General features: G+C 49.3%; 2 protein-coding genes across 2 annotated transcripts in view; one reads left to right on the forward strand and one right to left on the reverse strand.

Moving 5' to 3' along the window:
- Nucleotides 1-5,207: 5,207 nt before the first annotated feature.
- On the reverse strand, nucleotides 5,208-9,592 carry LOC103608981 (E3 ubiquitin-protein ligase TRIM50-like). The gene is made up of 6 exons (XM_008593362.1): nucleotides 9,554-9,592; nucleotides 9,378-9,473; nucleotides 8,083-8,313; nucleotides 7,937-7,959; nucleotides 6,717-6,841; nucleotides 5,208-5,804 (listed from the first exon to the last, which is right to left on the reverse strand). The coding sequence occupies exons 1-6, from the start codon at nucleotides 9,590-9,592 to the stop codon at nucleotides 5,215-5,217; spliced, it is 1,104 nt and encodes a 367-aa protein (XP_008591584.1). The 3' UTR covers nucleotides 5,208-5,214.
- A 7,605-nt stretch (nucleotides 9,593-17,197) lies between these two features.
- Nucleotides 17,198-20,948, forward strand: part of FKBP6 (FK506 binding protein 6, 36kDa) — a 20,766-nt gene continuing 17,015 nt past the window's right edge. Inside the window, exons 1-5 of the mRNA XM_008593361.1 lie at nucleotides 17,198-17,430; nucleotides 17,518-17,635; nucleotides 17,999-18,088; nucleotides 18,885-19,087; nucleotides 20,279-20,398. Coding sequence (XP_008591583.1) covers nucleotides 17,374-17,430; nucleotides 17,518-17,635; nucleotides 17,999-18,088; nucleotides 18,885-19,087; nucleotides 20,279-20,398 — 588 coding nt within the window. The 5' untranslated portion in view covers nucleotides 17,198-17,373. The remainder of the gene's footprint in view (nucleotides 17,431-17,517; nucleotides 17,636-17,998; nucleotides 18,089-18,884; nucleotides 19,088-20,278; nucleotides 20,399-20,948) is intronic.

Genomic DNA, 20,948 nt, shown 5'->3' on the forward strand with positions numbered 1-20,948 from the left:
TGAAATCATGGGAGCACACACGGCAATAAGACTTGCTGAAGGCCCTCAAGACTTGAATGTCCGGGAAGAGAGGATGAATCTTCAAAGGAGACTGAGCAAAGGCAGGATTGTAGAACCTGAGGGAAGAGAACTGTAGCAGTTGCTGCTGGTGCCCGCCCACGTTCCCGCAGACCCCTTTACAGGTTTGTACGTCCAGTCTGACTTCAGTGGCCAGAGCCAGCATCTTTGTCAGAGGGCTCCCCTGGGGCTTCCTGAACCTGCTATGCCTATGGGCATGGTGAGTCAGAATTGCATGGGAATTACTGTCCCCGCTACGGCATTCCTTACCAATGACTGACAGATGTGCGTTATAGATACGCCAGCGCTCTCACTCTGCCTAGGATCATTCTGAATCCCTGTGGGATTACGCTTCAGCTGCCCAGTGTGGGGCTGGTTCAGGAGTGCACTTCTTCCGGGCTGCCTCCACTTCTCTGTGTCACAGGCCACCTCCACTCCCAAATAAACTTCATGGACTGGAACCTTGCTCAGTCTGTTTCTCAGGGAACACAACTGAGACAGAAATGCTTTAGGAAGGAGGAAGGTAAACAAAGGAAGCGGGTACTAGAAGGTTAAGGAAGATGAGATGTAGAACTGTCCTTGAATTTAGTGACTTGGGTGTCTGCCAAGCCTCTTCTGTCCCATAGACATCATCCATCCCATAGGGGAGGGGTGAACACTCATTCTAAAATGTCACTACCACCACCGTATGAAACAGTTGGGAGAACGGAGGTGGGATTGGACAGTGTTTATGTCATTGGCCAAGATGCTGAGTTTCTTATGACCATTTCAGAGGAAGTCATATGGTTCTATTCTGACAATCTCAGAGGTTACCAAGTTGATGATGTAAAAACGACCACAGTTGAAGGACTTATCAGCAGAAGCAAGCTGAATACATTCAAAATTGTGACTGCATGATGCCCTAAGCCTACAATGGCAGCACTGTTGTGTATTCTCTTAATAACTAAAACTCATGGCTACAGCCAGAGGCAGGGTGGCACTGCTGGAGAGGCTTGGCCTCAGAGAGGCTGCACCCTTGGTCACCCAGTGCCCTAAGCTGAGCTGGGGAGGCAGCATTTCAAACACATCCCCTTTGAATGGCCTTTCTTCGGGGCCTTGCCCCGTCTGTGACCCCCTCACCTTAATATTGAATCTTCATCCTCTTGCTTTTTATTATCTCTTTCTCTTAGCCTCTACAGCAGAGATGTCCATTATGGTCCCCACTAGCCCCATGTGGCTGTGGCGCCCTTGAAATGTGGCCAGTCCAAACCAAATGTACCAGGAGTGCAAAATGCACTCTAAATTTTGAAGACTGGACATGAAAAAAGTTGTAAAATGTCTCATTAATAATTTCTAACTGATTATATGTTGAAATGTATATTTTGGATATTTTAGGTTAAACTAATATAGAATTAAGGTATTTATTGTTAAAATTATTTTCACCCATTTTTTTTCCTAAGTAAGTTTTTTATTTTAGAACAATTTTAAATTTACATAAAAATTGAAGGGCTGACCCCGTGGTGCACTCGGGAGAGTGCAGCGCTGGGAGCACAGCGATGCTCCCGCCGCGGGTTCAGATCCTATATAGGGATGACTGGTGCACTCACTGGCTGAGCGCGGTGCGGACGACACCAAGCCAAGGGTTGCGATCCCCTTACCGGTCACGAAAAAGACAAAAAAAAAAAAAAGAATGGGTATCAAAGTTTGCACTTTATAATTATGATAAAATTATTTTCACCCATTTTTTTTCCTAAGTAAGTTTTTTATTTTAGAACAATTTTAAATTTACATAAAAATTGAAGGGCTGACCCCGTGGTGCACTCGGGAGAGTGCAGCGCTGGGAGCACAGCGATGCTCCCGCCGCGGGTTCAGATCCTATATAGGGATGGCTGGTGCACTCACTGGCTGAGCGCGGTGCGGACGACACCAAGCCAAGGGTTGCGATCCCCTTACTGGTCACGAAAAAGGAAGAAAAAAAAAAAAGAAAAATTGAAAAGATGGTAGAGAATTCCCATGTGCTCTGCACCCAGGTTCTCCTATTTTTATCATCTTACATCAGTAAGGTACATTCGTTATAATTAATGAACAAATATTAATAAGTGATTGTGAGCTAAAGCCCATACTTTATTCAGATTGCCTTAGTTTTTACGCAATGTCTTTTTTCTGTTCCAGAATCTCATCCTGGACACTACATTACATTTAGTCAACATGTCTCCTTAGGCTCCTCTTGGTTGTGACAGTTTCTCAGACTTTCCTCCTTTTTGATGACCTTGACAGTTTTGAGGAGTATGGGTCAGATATCTTGTAGAATGTCCCTCCATTGGGATTTGTCTGGGGTTTTTTATGATTAGACTGGGCTTATACATTTGGGGGAGGAAGACCACAGAGGTGACGTGCCGGTCTCATCACATTGTATCAAGGATACATGGTATCAGCACGACTCATCACTGCTGACTCGACCTTGATCACCTGGCCGAGGTCGCGTCTGTCAGGTTTCTTCGCTACAGTTACTCTTTTTTCCCTCTTTCCACACTGTACTCTCTGGAAGGAGGTCACTTTGTGCAGCCCATGCTTAAGAAGTGGGGAGCTGTGCTTCCGTCCTTGAGGGCTACAGACATTATTGTAGACCTTAATGTCTACAGACATTAATTGGAATTCTGCACAGATTTATTTCTTCTCCCGTATCCATCTATTTATTCAATCATGTATTTATATTCGTATGGACTCATGGATATTTATTTTATACTTTGGACTGCTATATCTTGTCCTTCAAATTGCTCCAGTTTTGGCCATCGGGAGTGCTTTCAGTCGGCTTCCAATCTGTCTCTTTGTTGTGGATTTTCTGCATTTGTTTGTTTTTGAGCACTTTCTTACTTTCTGCCACCACAAGATATCCAAGGCCCACTTTGTATGTTTCCTGCCTCAGTTCTAGAATCAGCTATTTCTCCAAGGAGTCCTGGTTCCTTTGACTGGAGAATGACATTAGAAACCAAGACCTGGGGACTAGGTGACCTGTTTCTTTTAACTTTTTGATGCAGCCATTAGAAAACGTACCATCGTGTATGTGGCTCACATAATTCTTTTGGGCAACACTGTTTAGAGTCTCCTCTGTCCTAAATATACCTTCCCTTCAGCCTACTTCTCTCAAACTCGTGACCCGGTTCTCTTCCCTTCATTAAACTTTTTAAAAGGAAAGTCAGCAATCATTGCCTTCACTTCTTCATCATAGGCTGTTATTTAAGTCCCTGCACTGTCTCCCAGGCCACCCCACTGAGATGGCTGCCTCCACACCACCAGGAGCCCCAGCCTTCCTCTCGCCCTTGCCTGCCGCATCTCTGCCTCACAGCCCTGCATGCACACCCTCCTTGCTGTAAAGCTCCCCCTCTGGCTTCCCTGACTCCCCCTGCTGCCCTACCCTCCGTTCCTCTGGCCATTTTTAGGTCTCCTCGGCGACCTCATCCGAGCTGCTCCTTAGGTTCTGGTGTCCATCTTCTGACCTCCTTCCCATCGGTCTAATATTTTCTCCCTGGGCAGACTCGCCCACTCCCACACTGTCATTACTGCGGGATAACGTCCATAGGTACTAAAGTAGCATCAATGGCCCTCCCTGGTCCAGCTGCAGTGTCCCACGTCTTTCAGCCTAAATGCCACCTGCACGTAGGAAATCAGTGCTCCTTCCTCTGCTTTCTCCCTATCGGACATGTATCAGGTAAGAGCTCTTGGCTGCAAGACGCAAGCACTAACTCTGGCTAGCCGAACCAAAGCAGGGATGTGTTAAGTGCCTGCAGAGGGTCTGGCTGGAGGCAGGAAGGTGCACTCAGACAGAGAGGAAGAGGAGAGTTTAAAGAAGAGACTCTTTATGAAAGAACAGTCAAAGTTAAGGGAACCGGCAGGAGACGATGCAGTACTCAGGCCAGCAACACTGCTGCACCCCCAGGCCTGAAGGAACAGGGGAAGAGTGACAGGAGGAGAGCCACCTGACGGGAGTCTTTGGTAGAGGGAAGCTGCCAACCCAAGCCCAGCAGGCAGGAAACCAGGAAAATGAGCACCTCAAACTCCCTCTCCTGCCCTGGATCTCCTGCCAGTGCCTCCCATACTGCACCCAGCAGGAAGCCGGAGGTTTTGCATTCTGTCAGGGCAGCCAGTTCTAGACTGCAGCTGAGCTCTGCAAAGTCTGCAGCTCTATTCTGAAGGAGGCAGGGCAGAAGGCCTCAGGCTCCTCACGACCCGCCTGGGACAGCCTCCTGTCCTCTCCTGTCCCTGGACGCCCCTCGGGCAGGCTGCGGGGCAAGTCTTGGCCTGCGTGGGTTCATGTCCAGGCACCAGGGTGGAGCCGTCACAAAGGCTCTCAGGCAGCCCCATGGGCTTCTGTGGCACAGGGCTGTGCCTCTTCTCTTGAAAGCACCATGTCTTCAGGTGACTCCGCTCCAGCCATTCTCTCTTCCAATTTTCAGATTCTTGAGAGAGGATTCAGTTGTCCCAGCCTTGGCCTGCGGGACACCAGGCCATCAGCTGTGATCAGATGTGGCCTCCGGGCACACTGCCAGTGCCTGCAGTCTTCAGGGCTGGGCAGCACCCCCGTGTGACCCCCACTTGCTTCTGCTTTGAAGTAGTGTCCTTTCCATCTCATCTACCTGAGAGGGGGACTGGAGAGGTCTCTGAAGATGGAGCAGCGACTGAGCGGTTGATGTGACTCTAACCATAGACCAAGTGAGCAGGGCGTGGAAGTGAGACCTGGCCCCACCAGAGATTAGAGCTGCTTTAAAAGACTCGAGCATAAAGCAGTATCTATGTACAGTAGCTAATATTTGAAAATCATTTAAAGAGAAAGAAATAATGTCAAATTTATTATCCTTAAGAGTTGTTTTAAGTTCACAATGATAAGGAAAAAGTATGTGTAGGAATGTTTCCACCCTCAGTTGGGAGAGTAAGCACAGAGAGCCACCAAGAGGGACCGGGGGAGCTCAGTGTGACCCGTGGATGCCAAGGCCTGGTTCTGCTAACTGAGGGGAACTTAACAAAATATGCCCCTGGCTGATGGGGAAGGGGTCATGGTCCTTCTCCCCATCATCAAATGTTCCAGGACTACTCAGGCAAGAAGACCTTCCCAAACAGTGAAGACGTGACCTCAGGACCCAGCAGAACCCCATGAGTCCACCGTGCCCAGCACGGGCAGCCCTACAGCTTGGTAGGAGGTGGGGGGCTGAGGTGGCCAGGCCTGCTGGGTGGGGGCAACACCAGGGGCAGTGAGTTGTTGCCCCTCTCATGCCAGCACGTGTCCAGGATGGGGTAGAGCTTGCCCTGGAAGTCAGCCTGGAATGTGTAGAGTGGCCGCAGGTCATCAGGGCGGTCGGCATCAAAGAAGGTGAGCTCTCCCTGCTCGTAGTGCAAGTAGACCCCGATGCGGTGGGGATGGCCCGCCACCGGCAGGGGCACACGTGGGCAGCCGAAGGCCTCGTACAGCCGGCCCTCCTTCAGGCCAATCAGCCACATGCCGTGCTCCGGGGACTTGCTTAGCTTGCCCTTGCGACTGGCTGTGCCCTTGATGACCCCCAGGCGCCAGTCACTCTTGCTGCCCACCACCACCTCCCAGTAGTGGCGGCCGCAGGAGAAGCCCTGGCTGGCCAGGACACAGGTGTTGTAGTCGAAGCGCTCGGGTTGGCTGGCACGCCGCTGGGTCAGGAGCCCACATTGCACCACTGTGTTGCCCTTAGACAGCTCCAGGAGGGGATGGGCAGTGGCAGGGTCCAGCTGGAGAGACTCTGGGTCTGAGAAAGAGATCAGAGAGGCCTGGTAAGCCACACAGAAGGCAGCAGACCTGCCTACGGGAGGCCGATGGCAGGCCCCGAGCTTCACGGGATGGGAACACTGTCCTCTCGTCTTAGGATCCCCAGGGCCTAGAAGGGCAGCACAGGGCTGTTTGCTGAATGAATGAATGAATGAGTGAGTGAGTGAATGAGTGATGCCTGAAGAGGGGAAAAGGTGGAATCATGGTTAGGGACAGGTACAGGCCCGCCACCCAAGGTGGAGATGCTGATGGGAGGACCTGGCAGGTGGCCTGTCACCTGTGCTCCTCAGCCCAGCCGCGAGGCTTTCTGCAGAGTCCATAGTAACTGCAGCTGTTGTATTTGCTAGCCCAGTCAGCCTGTTCAAGGACAAACTATCCCAAGTGACCTTTTTGCTAGCTACCAGCTAATCAGTCTACCCCCAAAATGTGCAAACAAGATTCACTGTTCACAGGCTGCAATTTCCCCTCCCCCTCCCCCTTTTCTTTTATATAAACCCTGTTTTTGCCTTTGATGGATGCAATCTGTCCACTGATTGATTTCCCTTATGTACAAGTAAACAGCATGCTAGTATTAAAGGAATTAGTTAAATTTTTTTTTTTTTTGGCAAAGAGCTGTGGCAACCATTTATTAAGCACTAAACTACACACACGCACACGTATATACAAACCCTGCAGCCCAGCCAGGTGGGTGTCAGCAGCCTCTCTTTACAGATGAGCAACCTGAGGCTCAGAAATTATACAAGTTTCCCAGTCACCCAGCTAGGAAGAGGTGGAGCTGAGCTCGAACCTATGCTGTCTGGAGGAATCCCAGCTCTCACCCCAACCCAAGCAAGCTGCTGCCCATCCTGGGCAGAAGGCAGCCCTCAGGAAGGAGGATGGGTTGGGGTCTGACCTGGCAGAACTTTCCGGAAGAGCCTTTTCCACACAGTCAGCTTGATGTCGGCCTGGTGGAGTCCCGGCTTGAAGGAGATGGGGCTGAACGTGCCTTCCAAAGGCCGGGCCTGCTGGAGCTCTGCTCTGTGTGCAACAGTTCACAGTGACAGGAGAGTCGTGTGCCACACAGGTCACCCCAGCCTTCCATCCCGACGAGAGTCCACCCGGCCAAATCCATAGCTGGGGCCTGTGCATACACGGTGCCCACCCCTCTCACCCGCTTCTTAGAGGACCTGCCTCTTTCCTGGAAGGGGAAGCACTCTATAGCAGCAGTTCTCAAAGTGCTGGTCCAGGGACCAGTAACATCGACATCACCTGGGAGCTTGTTAGAAATGCAGGTTCTTGGGCCCCACCCCAGACCTGCCCATCAGAAACTGATTACTGGGGCCAACTACTCTGTTTTAGTAGCCCTCCAGGTGGTTCTGATGCTTGCTGAAGTCTGAGAACTATTTCTCTGTATCCCAGCCCCAGCCCCAGGGGACACCTGCTCCCAACTGAGCAAGCCAGAGTCTGTGTCCATTCATTTAATCCCATGTCTCCTAACCAAAGTGTCCCCAAGACAAAGAATTTTGAGAAAACAAGGAGTCTCCCATAAGCACTGTCTGAGGAAGGCTTGGGAGCTGCAGGAATTGATCATTTGTTGGGACTGAACATGGATCCGATCCCTTCCATTTCAAGGCCCCTCATTCTGGCCATCACCCCCCCTCTCCCACCTCATCTCTCCTTCCTCCTGGCATCGTACTTTACACCCCAGCCACACGGAACTTCTCCTAACATCCCAGAGTCCGTGCACCACTCCCCCTTTCACGGGACTGTCCCCCACTTTGCTTGCCTCTGCCTCTCTCAGCTGTCAGCCTGTGCCCCTCTGCCAGTCAGTACCCAGACATCACCTCCTCCTCATGGTATATCTGTAGCTCGAATGAACTTCTGTGGTTCTAGGTACCCACAGTGATGTAACCATAGTTCACCATCTGCCTCCCCCCACATGTACGAGTCCCCTGAAGGCAGGGACATGACTTTCATCTGTGTTCCCTGGGCTTGATTACAGAGCCAGATGTGGGCAGCTGCTCCGGAGGCACTGGTTAAAATGAATGGAGGAACTAGGGGAGACAAGATACCCATGCCCGCAGCCCCAGACCCGCTGAGATCTCCCCCAGCAACTCCCGCCGAGGTCATTACCTGGAGGCCATGGAGTGGTACTTCTGGAAGACAAGAGAGGCAGGTTAAGGCTAGGGGGTGGCTGTGCAGAACCATGGGGACTGTTAGGAAAGGAAAGGCTCTGGGGCGTTGGGCCTTGGCATGGGGACAGTCCCTCATCGGCTCACCCGGATGAACTCGTGGTGACTCTCATTACTGAACTGCTCCAGCACACGCTCGGCCTGGGCCAGCCGCTCCCGAGTGCCCCGGGCCTGCTCCAGCTGCATGTCCAGAGAAGCCACCAGGCCACGGGTGTGACCCTCTACCCCCTCCAGGCAGTGGGCCTTCTCCTCGTCCACCAGGTGGTGCAGCTCCTGGAACTCACGGCGGATCACCCAGCTGAAGACATCAGACTCATTCTGGAACAGGGAGGGCCAGTCACGGCAGAGTCACAGCTGAGCTGCCTGGCTCTGGCTGGCCTCAGTGTCCCCAGGGGCCTCCTGACTGGGGCTCGTTCTGAGACCTGAGTCCCAGGGGAGGCTGTGGGCTGACACCTGCCAGGGAGTTCACACTGTGCTTGGGAAGCCCTAGAGGTGGCCCTGCAGTAGGGCGGCCCGAGGCAGGGGAGAGGCTGGACCCCCAGCCCTCATTTCAAATGAATGGCTCTGCTTTTGCCTGTTTCATCACAGGTTCCACAACTGAAAAAAATCTGAAAGCCCCGGGAGAGCAGACTTTGGAGTGCGCTAGCCCAGGAGTCCCTGTGGACCCCTGAGCTGTGCCTCCCTCAGACGGGGATAATGTTGCCTCCCTCCGGGGCGAGGAGGGTTAAATGAGACAGTGCACGATGCTCCCTGATACTGGATGCTCCTGCTCCTGTTTCACAACCACCTCCAGGCCCGGGCTCCACACCTCCCAGCCCCAAGGTGCCTCTAGTTTTAGGAAATCAGTACCAAAGGCTTCTGGCCTTTCCACACCTGTGCTCCCAGGTACTGGGAGGGCACCATGACAGGTTGTCAAAGTCAAGCAGACACAGGTGGTATGGTGCGGGGGCAGGGATTGTGCCCACACTTTGGGTTGTTTACTTCTGGGACTCAAGTCCTGGGTTATGCCAAGGGCTTCTGGCCTTTCCACACCTGTGCTCCCAGGTACTGGGAGGGCACCATGACAGGTTGTCAAAGTCAAGCAGACACAGGTGGTATGGTGTGGGGGCAGGGATTGTGCCCACACTTTGGGTTGTTTACTTCTGGGACTCAAGTCCTGGGTTATCTCAGTCCCAAGGACATGGAGGACAAAAACCAACTTGGAGCCAGTCCTGACAATTCCCCTGAGAGGATCTGCACCTCCCCACCCTGCCCTGGAATGCTTTGAATTCTGGCTTTATGTGGAGGGCCTGGTTTTCTGCAGAGGACGAATTGGAACTGGGCCCTGCAGGACAGCGAAGGTGGCCGGTTCTGGGGCAGGGGCAGAGGGAAAGGGCACTCACGACAATCCGGGTCTTGTTGTTCACGAGTTTGGCGATATGTTCATCCACTTTCTTCTGCTCTTGCTTCAGGTCAGAGATGAGTGCTGCGAGCTCCTCCTGGGGGCAGCATGCCAGGGCCCCATAAGCAGTTGGCCCCGTCACCCCCCAGCTCCTTGGGACCAGCCCCAGGGCCTTACCTTTCCTGAGAGTATCCCAATGACCACAGCACTCCCCATGGAACCAGGGTAGGGACCAGAGCTACCCCTGCCCTTGACTCTTGCCCCTCTCCAGGCTGACATTGCACACTCTGGGCTGCCTGACTCCAAACCTGACTTAGCCTCTTGAGTAACAACCCAGACCCCCGGACCACCATCTGGCTCCACTACTTGACCAGAGCCCCTGCTGGGTTGTGCCCATGCAGTGTACAGAATCTTTGGCTTAGATTGTTCCCAAGAACAATCTAAGTCTCTCTGTATGAGCCTTTCTGGAAGGGAGCTGAGTGAAGAATAAAGCACGTGTAGGGACAAATGGACACGAAGTCCTTGCTCTGGATAACAAGGCATCAGAACATCTCACAGTGGCCAAAGAGGGGCCACTCTCCCCAGGCAGAGAGGGATGGGACTAGTTCCTTCCCATCAACTGGGCCACAGTGAGAGGAAACTAAATTATGCAAACTGATCAATCAGTCAGTCAAGTATCTCCAGATCTTGATAGATAGGAGAGAACAGGAATGCCTGAAAGGGAGCAGATAGGGGAATGTGACTTAGGTGCATTCTGCGTCGCACGGCCTCAAACCAGCATCACTGACTGAATCACTCGGCCTTTTCTTCTTCCCGGGATGGGACAGCAGACACAGAGACCCCGGCGGTGCAGCTGGACGCCTCCTCCACTGCCTGGTCTCTGCCTCTTTTCTCCTCCCCTTTCCCAGCAACACCCCTGTGTCCCCAAGGTCACCTAGAATCAGGTGGAAACTGGGTCACATCACGGGACTGGGGAGGCAGCCTCTGTTGTGCCCGCTCTGATAACTGTGACATTCAGGTGCTGGCCTTGGTCAGGATGGGGGGAGGGGCAGAGACAGAAGGACTGGGAACGCCCGTCCCACCTTCCCAACCCAAACCGGAGCAGACACGTGCCCGGACACAGTTCTTTCTGAATCTCTCTCTCTCTCTTAAGAATTTGAAGATATTTTATTTACTTACTTAGCTCTTTTAATTGAAGTGTAAGTTAAAGTGCACCAATCATTTTATTTTTAAAGGTTTTTTTTTTTTTTTTTTTTTTTTTTTGCTGAATCTCTCTCTCTCTCTTAAGAATTTGAAGATATTTTATTTACTTACTTAGCTCTTTTAATTGAAGTGTAAGTTAAAGTGCACCAATCATTTTATTTTTAAAGGTTTTTTTTTTTTTTTTTTTTGGCAGCTGGCCAGCCAGTATAGGGATCAAAACCCAGACCTTGCTGTTATCAGCACCACACTCTGAGCAACTGTGCTAACCAGTCAGTCTTGAGTGCACCAGTCATAACCGTAGAGTTTGCTGTACATCTTACGTGTGCATACTCACTCTCAAGATCAGGGAGTAGAACGTTTCCAGCACCCAGAAGGCTCCCTCGTGCCTCTAGTCAGAACCCCTAACAAGGGCAGCCACTATCCTGACTCATATCGTTATATCATCATGTGCCTGTTTTTGAATTTTGTATAAACAAGATCACATAGAATGCACTTTTGTGCCTGACTTCTTTCACTCAATACTCAATACTATTAAATTATGAATTTTTTTTTTCCTTTTTGTCCTTTTTGGTGTCCGGCAACGGATCGCAACCCTCAGTGTCACGCCCGTCCCGGACCGGGACCAGCAACGGGATCGCAACCCTCGGTGTTGCTCCCGCGCCTCGCTCAGCCAGCGAGCGGGAACCGGTCTGTATGTGGGATCCGAACCCTCAGCGGGAGCGCCACCGCACTCCCAAGCGGCGCACTGCAGCAGTGCGCCACCCGGCTGGCCCTAAATTATGAATTTTTTTATGTGAAGTCTTTCAAGGTTTAGAAGCTCAATGACATTCTGCTATATGGTTGATGAATATTCGGTCATATTATACTGTATATATTGCAGGGGTGTGGTGGGGAATTATTGATTGGAAAAGACAGGAGTGGGAGAGGGTTTCCAGGAGTGTTGAGAAATAGGGAGCTCTAGGGCCGGCCTGTGGCTCACTTGGGAGAGTGCGGTGCTGATAACTCCAAGGCCATGGGTTTGGATCCCTATATAGGGATGGCCAGTTAGTTTACTTGGAAGAACGTGGTGCTGACAACACCAAGTCAAGGGTTAAGATCCCCTTACTGGTCATCTTTTTTAAAAAAAAAAAAAGAAAGAAAGAAAGAAAGAAACAGGGAGCTCTAGGACAGCAGATCATGGTCCCAACAGGCCTAAGCACCCATGTCTGCCAGCAGGATGAAGTCTCCACCCCAGTGACAAGCAAGGCCAAGGTCTCGCATAGGCAGGTATGATACCAGAGGAGAGGGACTGGGAAGCCTCAACCCACCCTATCCTCTTACTAGGTTCTTGACTCGACCACAGGAAAGAATTCAAGAGCAGAGTCACGGGAGAAAGTGAGAACAGGTTTAATGTAACAAATGAGATACAGATTTCACAGATTTCTCAGTGCAGCCTAGCTCCGGAGACTGAGCAGGGCCCACACCAAGTTTAATACAAAAACTAAAAAAAAAAACCACACTTAAAGTTTAGTACAGAGTACAGGCTGGCTCAAGAGAGTGAGCAGCCACTTGTTGTAAATAAGTTTAACACAAAAAGAAATACACACTGCACAGGCAGAGTGGAGGCTGGCCCCAGGAAAGTGAGCAAGAACCCTGCCTCCTGCTGGGATTCCGCTTTTAGCATTTTGTTATCTAATACATATTCATGATATCTAGTGAATAGTCAACTAAGGGATTGGTTCCCAATTACATAACATAGTCTTTTTTTTCTTTTAATATCATTTTCTTTACATTCTAAGATGTTGTTGCAGAGCAACTGGGGGGAGGGGGAAAGGGGGAGGGAAATAGGGTGGGAGGAGGAGGAAGGAGGGGGCACGGTAGAGGCCTGTGCACCCCCCTCATTCCAGCAGGGGAGACTGGGGGCTTCCAGTGGTGGCTTGGTTGTTACCGGGCTGGATGCAGATGTCAGGAGGGTGTGGCTGAAGCCCTTGGCCCCCTACTGCCCAGGCACAGGAGCCCAGGGAGTTTCTGGTGGCAGGGTGGTGGTTGTCACTGGGCTGGTTGCAGATGTTGGGGTAGCATGGTTAAGGCTCTTGGCCCCACTGCCCTGGCTTGGGAGCCTAGGGTGCTTCCAGTGGTGGCCTGGTGGTTACTGTGCTGGCTGCAGTCTTCAGTGGGGCATGGCTGAGGCCTATAGACCTCCCCCCTCCCCAGCTTTGGAGCCCAGGGGGTTTCTGGTCCTTCTAGGTTTTATAGGTGTTCTTTGGTGGTGTTAGATCTTTACTGGTTAATATCAAAGTTTGTCTCTAATCTGTGAGTATTTTTTCTTTCAGTTCTGTGTTGGATTATTCACTGTTCCCACCACTTAAACTCTGCACTGGAACTAATTTATTGTCCTTTGCTTACTTCTAAAATGAGGGAACTTCTTAAGAGAACCAACACTTGAGCCCTGTGGTGGAGCTAAATTGCTGCTTTGCTGCTGATTCTCTGGGGAAGGATTTTTGTGCAGCTCAGGTTTTAATGGTTGACCTTGTGAGCACTACTGGGTCTTGCAAGATTCAGTACACCTGGGTTGTGTGGAAACTCTGGTCTGGGCCTGAGTCTTTTCAGCAAACTGCACACCCTGCAGTTCTATATTCCTGACCAGTCTCCACAGAGTGGTCCTGTGCTGATTGGGGGGCAGATCAGCTGTTCCTCCTGTGCTTCAATGTTCCCCTGGTGGCCCGTCACCCCCACCACCTACACTCCAAACATTTCCCATAGGGCAGGCCATGTGCTGGTCCCTTGTGATGACTCACTGGCCTCTGAGTGGCTCTTATTTTCACTTGTCTGTGGCTCCTTGCTCCTATGTGGGTCCACAGGAACCCTTCTAGTGGTCTTGCTAGCCTGAGGGCCACCAAGGCCCTCTTCTCCCCTGCCGCCTCCAAGCAACTTCATAGGAAGGATACAGCTGTGGCTTTTGCCAGCTCTTGTTGTGTGTGCTCACCAGCTCCAGCCTTAAAGCAGCCAGGGCTTGAAATGGTGGGAGCGATCCTTTCTTTCTCTCATTGTGGCTTCTCCCACCTTCATGAACTCCATAGGTCTCTCCTCCTCTTCCCCTGAACTCTAGCAGCCCCAGCTTGACTGTCATTGCCTTTTCATAGTTGTAAATTGGTTGATTAGTGGGAGAGAGTGATGCTGGGGACCGTCTATTCTGCCATCTTGACCAGAAGCCGCTCCTGTAACATAGTCTTGCACATGCTCAGTTGGTCTCCTTTTAGGGCATGTTCATTGGTCAAATTCTACCACATGCACCATACATATTCAAGAATATTCTACTCTCTTTAGTGCCTCCAGTGGAAGGTCATTCAGAGGATAAATTCCACTTTACTGAGCATGCTCGGCTACTAGGGTTATATAACCCCTTTCTACTTAGAAGGCCCAGCCACTGGATTTGCATAAGCCAGCCCCCAGAGGTCTCAATTTCCCCATGTTGGTACCAAAAATAGGTCCAATAAGGAAGAGTAACTCTCTTCTAGAGGAGGGCCTCGAGGAGGGGTCTGAGACCTTGGGGAATGGTTTGGAACCCAGAGATGTGTCCTGAAACCCAAACCCATGGAAACTGAACACCTCCTATCTCAGGTAGAAGACTAGTTTTATATGTTAACTCAACAAATATTTATTGAAAACCTGCAATGTGTCGAGCATTAGCTGAGTATTAGGGATATAGTAGAGAACAAGACGAAGTCCCTGTCCTTTTGGAGTTTGTACTATAGTGGGGATGGGGTGTATTAGGCCATTTCTGTTGCTTATAACAAAATACCTGGAACTGGGTGACTTATAAAGAAAAGCAAAATTCATTGCTTACAGTTTCTGAGGCTGGGAAATCCAAAGTCCATTTGGTGTTGGTGACAGTGACCCAGGGGTCTCACATTGCAAGATGGTGGAAGCAGAGAGAGTGAGACTCACCTCTCTCTCTCTCTCTCTCTCTCTCTCTCTCTCTCTTGCTTCCTCTCACCATGTGATCTGCTTGTACCCGCCGGCTACCTGCCACTTTCTGCCATGAGTAGAAGCAGCCTGAGGCCCATGCCAGATGCAGCTGTCCCAGAATTGTAAGCTAAATAAACCTCTCTTCTTTATAAATTACCCAGTCTCAGGTATTTCTGTTATAGCAACACAAAACGGAATAAAACAATTGGGGACTTAAATATATACATTTTTTAAAACTGCCAAGATAAATTTCTCCATTTTTTATTTTTTTGTTATTGCTGTTGGAGAAAATACTGGCAGCCATACCATATCTTCCAAAAATTTATCTTTACTGAAATCACATTTAATATACATTAGCAGCTGTGTGCCCAAATTTTATTAGTTCACAAGACTATAATTCTAGGTTTGCTTTAAAAAGCATAACATTAGCAAAACCCTGGTTTGCATCAATTTATACTACTTAATTGAACCACCTGGTTTAACAACAGCAAAACGTTTCCACACAATTCACAAGCTTCATCAAGGAGAAATAGATTTGCAAAGCAGGTATAGGAATCCCAGTATTATGATTTAACTGGGAATTTTTGAAAGGAGAGGATTGCAGCAGCATCACAACAATAATCCTGGGTCCTCAATGATGATTTTATATTTGTTTGGTGAAGGCTGAAAGTCTAATAAGGTGCCATATTGATGAAAATATTTAGCTTCTTTTATACCTTTATTCAACATTTCTATTTTCAGTGGTAGGAATATAGCATGTCTCCAAACAAAAGATTGCTTTAACAATTCTACTGGCTGTTTGCATATTTTATAAATATGCTTCCTGATTTTTAAATTGGATTTTTAGGTCAGGTTACTTAGGTTATTGGTTATTGCCGTAAAACTAATTTGATTGCATATGTATTCTGTGTGCTGTTATTTATGCTGAAAATATCACTAGGACAAATAAAATAAGGCTCCATTTACACGAAATGTCCAGAAATGAGCAAATCTTGACTGCCTAGGGCTAAGAAGAGGGCTTTGGGGGTGATGAATTAAGAGGTGCAGGGTTTCTTTCTGGAATAATAAAAATGTTCTAAAATTGTGGTGGTGGACACACAACTCTACAAAAATAGCCTAAGAGCCACTGAATTGTACAGTTTAAATGGGTGAATTGTATGGTATGTGAATTATATCTCAATAAAGCTGTTAAAAAGTGACAGACAAAAGCTGGAATTTTCATACCTGCCCCATAGGATTTTATGAGCCCTAAACAAAGGCCAGGAAGCTCTCTGTGCACTGCAACTATTAAACAGCGTGATTTTTCTTTGTGGTTCTGCTACTGACAACATCTTCAGCCCCCTACTGAGACATGGCTGAATGGAAAATCAAAATAATCTGCTATTCCAGTAGGTCCAGTTCTCCATCTTCGAACAGGAGGCTCTATCTTTAGATGAGGCGACCTATAAAATGAAGGGACTGGTCTAAGTTTTTCTCTCATCCTCTTTCCATGCTAATACTGTTTGTGAATCACGAGGAATCACAAGTTTGCTTAAAGTGAACATTTATTTCCTGGCAGGCCTTACAACATCTTGGCACCGGTGCTAACTCACATTAGAACCAGTTTTTATTTTTCTTACTGAAACATAATTGATTATATATATTTGTGGGGTACAGAGTTGACTGTCAGTATTTGTGTACAATATATGATGGTCAAATCAGGACAGCTGGCATCTTCGTCATTACATGACCGGTTTTAATCAATCTTCAGATTAAACAAGACGGTTCTCCTAGCAAAGGAAGTCACAGGACAGTAAAAACCTCAAGTAACCTGTCGTGCTGTCATTACAATTCTCTTGAGCAAAACCATAAAACCATCTCCAAAAAGGTCTGCACTATGCATGCTCAGAATGATTGGATATTTGGGATTCAGTGACATGAAGCAACCAACCAGTGTCTGCAGACATCTGCAGAGCAGACACGCGGCGCTCACCTCCAGACATCGCTTCCCTTAGAAAACAGGGAGGACTTGATCACTTCTGGGGCCATCCAGGCATAGGTGCCCGCCGCGCTCATCTTGGTGGTCCTGTGCCACTCCCTGGCCAGCCCGAAATCGGTGATCTTCAACGTCTTATTGAAGACATCATCATGCTCTATCTTCTCAAGGAGCAAAACTGAAGAAAAATCAGAGATGGGATATTTTTATAGTCTCATTTTTCAGTCATGAAGATGGGAAGAATCCCGGGAAAACGGGAATAGGGGCAAGGACCATTTTTCCTTCAAACTGCGAGGGAGTAGGGGCAGCAGATTTGGGGCACTAGACCATGAGAAGGTGAGACGTATCACTTTTTGCCCTCAGGAACTGGGCGGTTTGATGTTAAAGTCCTGTCTGGGCCTAAATTTCTCTGCGACACAGCGGAAGAGGCCTGCCCCGGCCAGCGGCGGGCAGTTGTGGCGTGCCCGCCAGCCTGCCACCAGCCACGTGCCCCGTCGCGCTGTGCACAAGCCCTCGACCCGGCTCAGTATCCGCCCCGCCTCCTGCCCCGCCCCTTCCGTGCGTCCCCGTCACGTGCCCCATCATGCTCTGCGCGCACCCGCGTGCGTGCCCTCCCCGCGGTGTCCCTCGCGCCCGCTGTCACGTGCACCTGCGCGCCGTCTGCGGCTCCCGGGGTGCTCGAGGGCCGTTGGCGGACGTTGGAGAGAAATGATGAGCGGCGGCTGCTCGCGGCCCTGGAACAGAGGAATGCCACCGTCGGGAGGGGACTGCCGGGTATAAAGGGGCGGTGGCCGGGGCCTTCGGAGCCTCCCGGAGTCTCACGGGGCAGGGCGGCGGGCTGGGGCTCTCGCCGCTGGCGGCCAGCGCGGACATGGGGGACAGAGCCCAGAACCGGGGAGTCCTGGATGGGAAAGACGCCCCCGGCCAGGTGAGAGACGGCGCTGGAGGCCCGGGTAGCATTGGTGGCCAGTCGAGTGGGTCCGAGGCCTGAGCTCTGGCTTTCGTTCTCCACCAGTCCCTGTACGAGCAGTTAAGTCAGAGGATGCTGGACATTTCTGGGGACCGGGGAGTACTGAAGGATGTCATCCGAGAGGGTGCTGGAGAACTGGTGACACCTGATGCTTCGGTGCTAGGTATGGCCTGCGGCACCTGTTGTTTGTTCTCGAGGATCATGTATTTATACTTTCCTTTGGGGCGAGGGAGGCCACATTTTCAGAAAACAGCGTTTTATAGGGTCAGAAATGCTTTGTTTGAATTGAGGATTTTAAGAGGAAAGTAAGGGACCCTATTTCCCCCTGCGTGATGCCACGGGAGCAGTGAACACTTGGAGGCACGTGAAGAAAGAGGAGAAGGTTCATTCCTATAGCTCAGGGAGCTGGGCAACTTAAACTCATCTAATTCATTGTTTCTGTGTGGTAATGAAAGAGACTTGCTATTATGGAGGTGTGGGTGTTTTGGTCTGTTTTTCTTACACTCTTATCTTTCCTCTGTTCTAGTGAAATATTCTGGATATCTGGAGCACATGGACAAGCCCTTTGACTCTAATTGCTTTAGGAAAACTCCTCGGCTAATGAAACTTGGAGAGGGTAAATTCAGATTGGGAGCTGGAAAAGTAAGGGATTGCTTGGGGAAGAAATGCCTTAGGATGGGAAAACTCTGTCCGGAGCAGAGAGTCTTTGAGTTGATTTTTCTGAGGCCCGGTTTTTGGTAAACCAGCCATAGTCTCTTCCACATTTCGTGTTGAGACCTCGATATTTGGGAGATGGCCTACGTGGCAAGGTTACCTTTGCATCTTGACTTAATCATTGAGCACTTTTCTTTGTTCATCTATTAAATAAACATCTATTGAATGCTTATTTCCCACAATGCATGGAGAAAAGAGGATGTACTTAGAAGACTAGAATGCCTCTGCCCTTAAGGTCTTCACAGTGTGGTGGAGGAGATTGACCCGCATTCAGACAACCTAGTAGAATTGGATGAGTGCCTGGGAGGTGTAAGCAGTGTTGTGGGTGTGCTTAATGAAGGCACAGTTAATTCAGGGCTGGGAGGTTTAGGGAAGGCTTCATGGAAGAGGGGGCATTTAAAACGAGTCCTGAAGTTTGAATAAGATTTCAACCAAGGTAGAAGCTGGCATGGGGTGAGGAGGAAGACATCATAGGAAGAAGGAACTACTTGACGAAGATGTAGATGTAGAAGCCAGAGTACTGCTGAGCCTGGAGAAGCTGGAGTTTGGGAATGGGTGGTGGTAGTGGGAAGCAAGGTTGAAAAGTGAGTTGGGTCCACAATGCAGATGTCTTGGAATATCACGTGGAGAAGTTTGCACTTGGGTGGGGAAGAAGCTGATGGGCAAGTTTCAACCAACTTCTTTGTCTCTTCTTCCAGATATCACACTTAGAGGCATGGAACTGGGTCTTCTGAGCATGCGGAGAGGGGAACTAGCCAGGTTTCTATTCAGACCGTCCTACGCCTATGGAGCGCTGGGCTGCCCTCCCCTGTTCCCCCCAAACACCACTGTTCTGTTTGAGATTGAGCTACTTGACTTCCTAGACTCTGCCGAGTCAGACGAGTTTTGTGCTCTCTCAACTGTAAGTTCCAGAACACAGATGTCAGTAGAGATGTTTATAAAGAGTGGGATGGGTTTGTGGTAATTCTAGATAGCCTACCCTCCTTGCTGATGATCATATATCCCAGGTTCCCCACCAGGCTCTTGTGTGTCATTCCTCCGCTTCCTAGTCCACCTTAGTGGTGACTCTCGTGTATGGATAAATGTGCTGGGCCAAGGTAAGGCCAGGGTTTGTTATGCGTTAGCAGTTTGAGCTGATCCTTCAGTCGCTCTTTGCCTAGTTCTCCCTAAAAGATGGTGAACATTTGCTTTCCAGCAGTGAGTTTGATTTTCAGCAAGTCAGGCATTGGTAGCTCATAATTAGGGTGATTGGATAATTGATTGTCCAACCCAGGACACTTGAGAGTGAAAAAGGCTACTAACTGGATGGGATACCCAGAATATCAGGTGTAAACTGGGACAGTCCCAGGTAAACTAGGATATATGATCAGTGTCCTCATATCTTAAGTCTTGCCTTTTCTTTGTAGACTTTCACTTAACCTTATCCCATAGATAAAGGGCTTCTAATGCTGTCAACAGTCATATGCACTGTCTTTATCATGCTGTCGCACACTGTATATGAGACCCAAGATGTCCATCCCAGGGTTTACATCTACATGTGGTATCTCCCAGGTAAATTGTCAGCACCCCCAGTGAGGGATCTCACCTTTTTCTCATCTTTCTACAGAGTAGGGGTTCTTGCAGATGCCTGGCTCTCACCAATGGTGTACTGATTTGGGATCTCTGGGGATGGGGCCAGGACAAAAGGGCACTGTGGGTGATTCTGATATGTAGCCAGGGTAAAGCATCATGACCATAAAGACCACCAGAGCAAACCAAAACCTGTTAAATGCTTGTTGGATAAAGGGTGGTTGTGAACCTCGATTTCTGTGCTTGGCAAGTCCCATCAGTTTCTAATTGCATGGGAGACTGTTTCATGGAACATGTTGGAAAGACTGAAGAAGTGGACTGCCTTCTGGCTCTAGTCTGTAAAATGGGACCAGTTATAACACCAACCTGCCGCAGCGACTGTTGTAATTCAGAGATGACCTCTGTATACATAAGGCAGTAAACAAAAGTTCAGAATCTAAAAGAAAAACTAACAGCCATAGTAACACTTGGCATTATGGCTTTGGTTTCCTTGCTGGGTATTCTTCTTGTCTTTCATCCCCAGGAGCAACAAAACCAATTTCCTCTTCAGAAGGTCCTAAAAGTGGCAGCTACTGAACGGGAGTTTGGCAACTACCTTTTCCGCCAAAATCGTTTCTGTGATGCCAAAGTGAGATATAAACGGGTAAGAATGCTAAGAAAGTTAAGGGTGAGTTTAGATCCTGAAAACTTGCTTGCTTAAAAAACACAGACTTTGTCTCTTTCCCTACTTTTTATGGGCAGCCATTAAGAAAAATCTCACTTAAAAAAAAAAAACTTTCATGCCAAAGGGATAATGACTGGGAGAGGGGACAAAGGGGGTTTAGGAGGCACCTAGTAATGTTCTATGTTCTGGATGCTGGTTAATGGGTGTGTTTAGGTTGTGAAAATTTATTGAGCTATGCCCTTATTTTTGTTCTTAACTGTATACACATATTTAAGTTAGAAGTTTTTTTTGTTTGTTTGTTTTGGGGTTTTTTTGTCTTTTTCCGTGTCCAGCAACGGATCGCAACCCTCAGTGTCGCCCCCGTACCGTTAAGTTAGAAGTTTTTTTTGTTTGTTTGTTTTGGGGTTTTTTTGTCTTTTTCCGTGTCCGGCAACGGATCGCAACCCTCAGTGTCGCCCCCGTACCGGACCGGGACCAGCAACGGGATCGCAACCCTCGGTGCTGCTCCCGCGCCTCGCTCAGCCAGTGA

This window comes from Galeopterus variegatus, unplaced genomic scaffold, assembly GCF_000696425.1.
Source record: "Galeopterus variegatus unplaced genomic scaffold, G_variegatus-3.0.2 Scaffold9034, whole genome shotgun sequence".
NCBI lineage: Eukaryota > Metazoa > Chordata > Mammalia > Dermoptera > Cynocephalidae > Galeopterus > Galeopterus variegatus.

Excerpts from the sequence above, each read along its gene's own strand:
- LOC103608981 (XM_008593362.1), bottom strand. The coding sequence starts at position 9,592 with ATGGGGAGTGCTGTGGTCATTGGGATACTCTCAGGAAAG. Across the intron at positions 8,314-9,377 it reads ACAACAAGACCCGGATTGTC|AATGAGTCTGATGTCTTCAG; the intron begins GTGAGTGCCCTT and ends TCCCTGTTCCAG. Across the intron at positions 6,842-7,936 it reads TACCACTCCATGGCCTCCAG|AGCAGAGCTCCAGCAGGCCC; the intron begins GTAATGACCTCG and ends TGTTGCACACAG.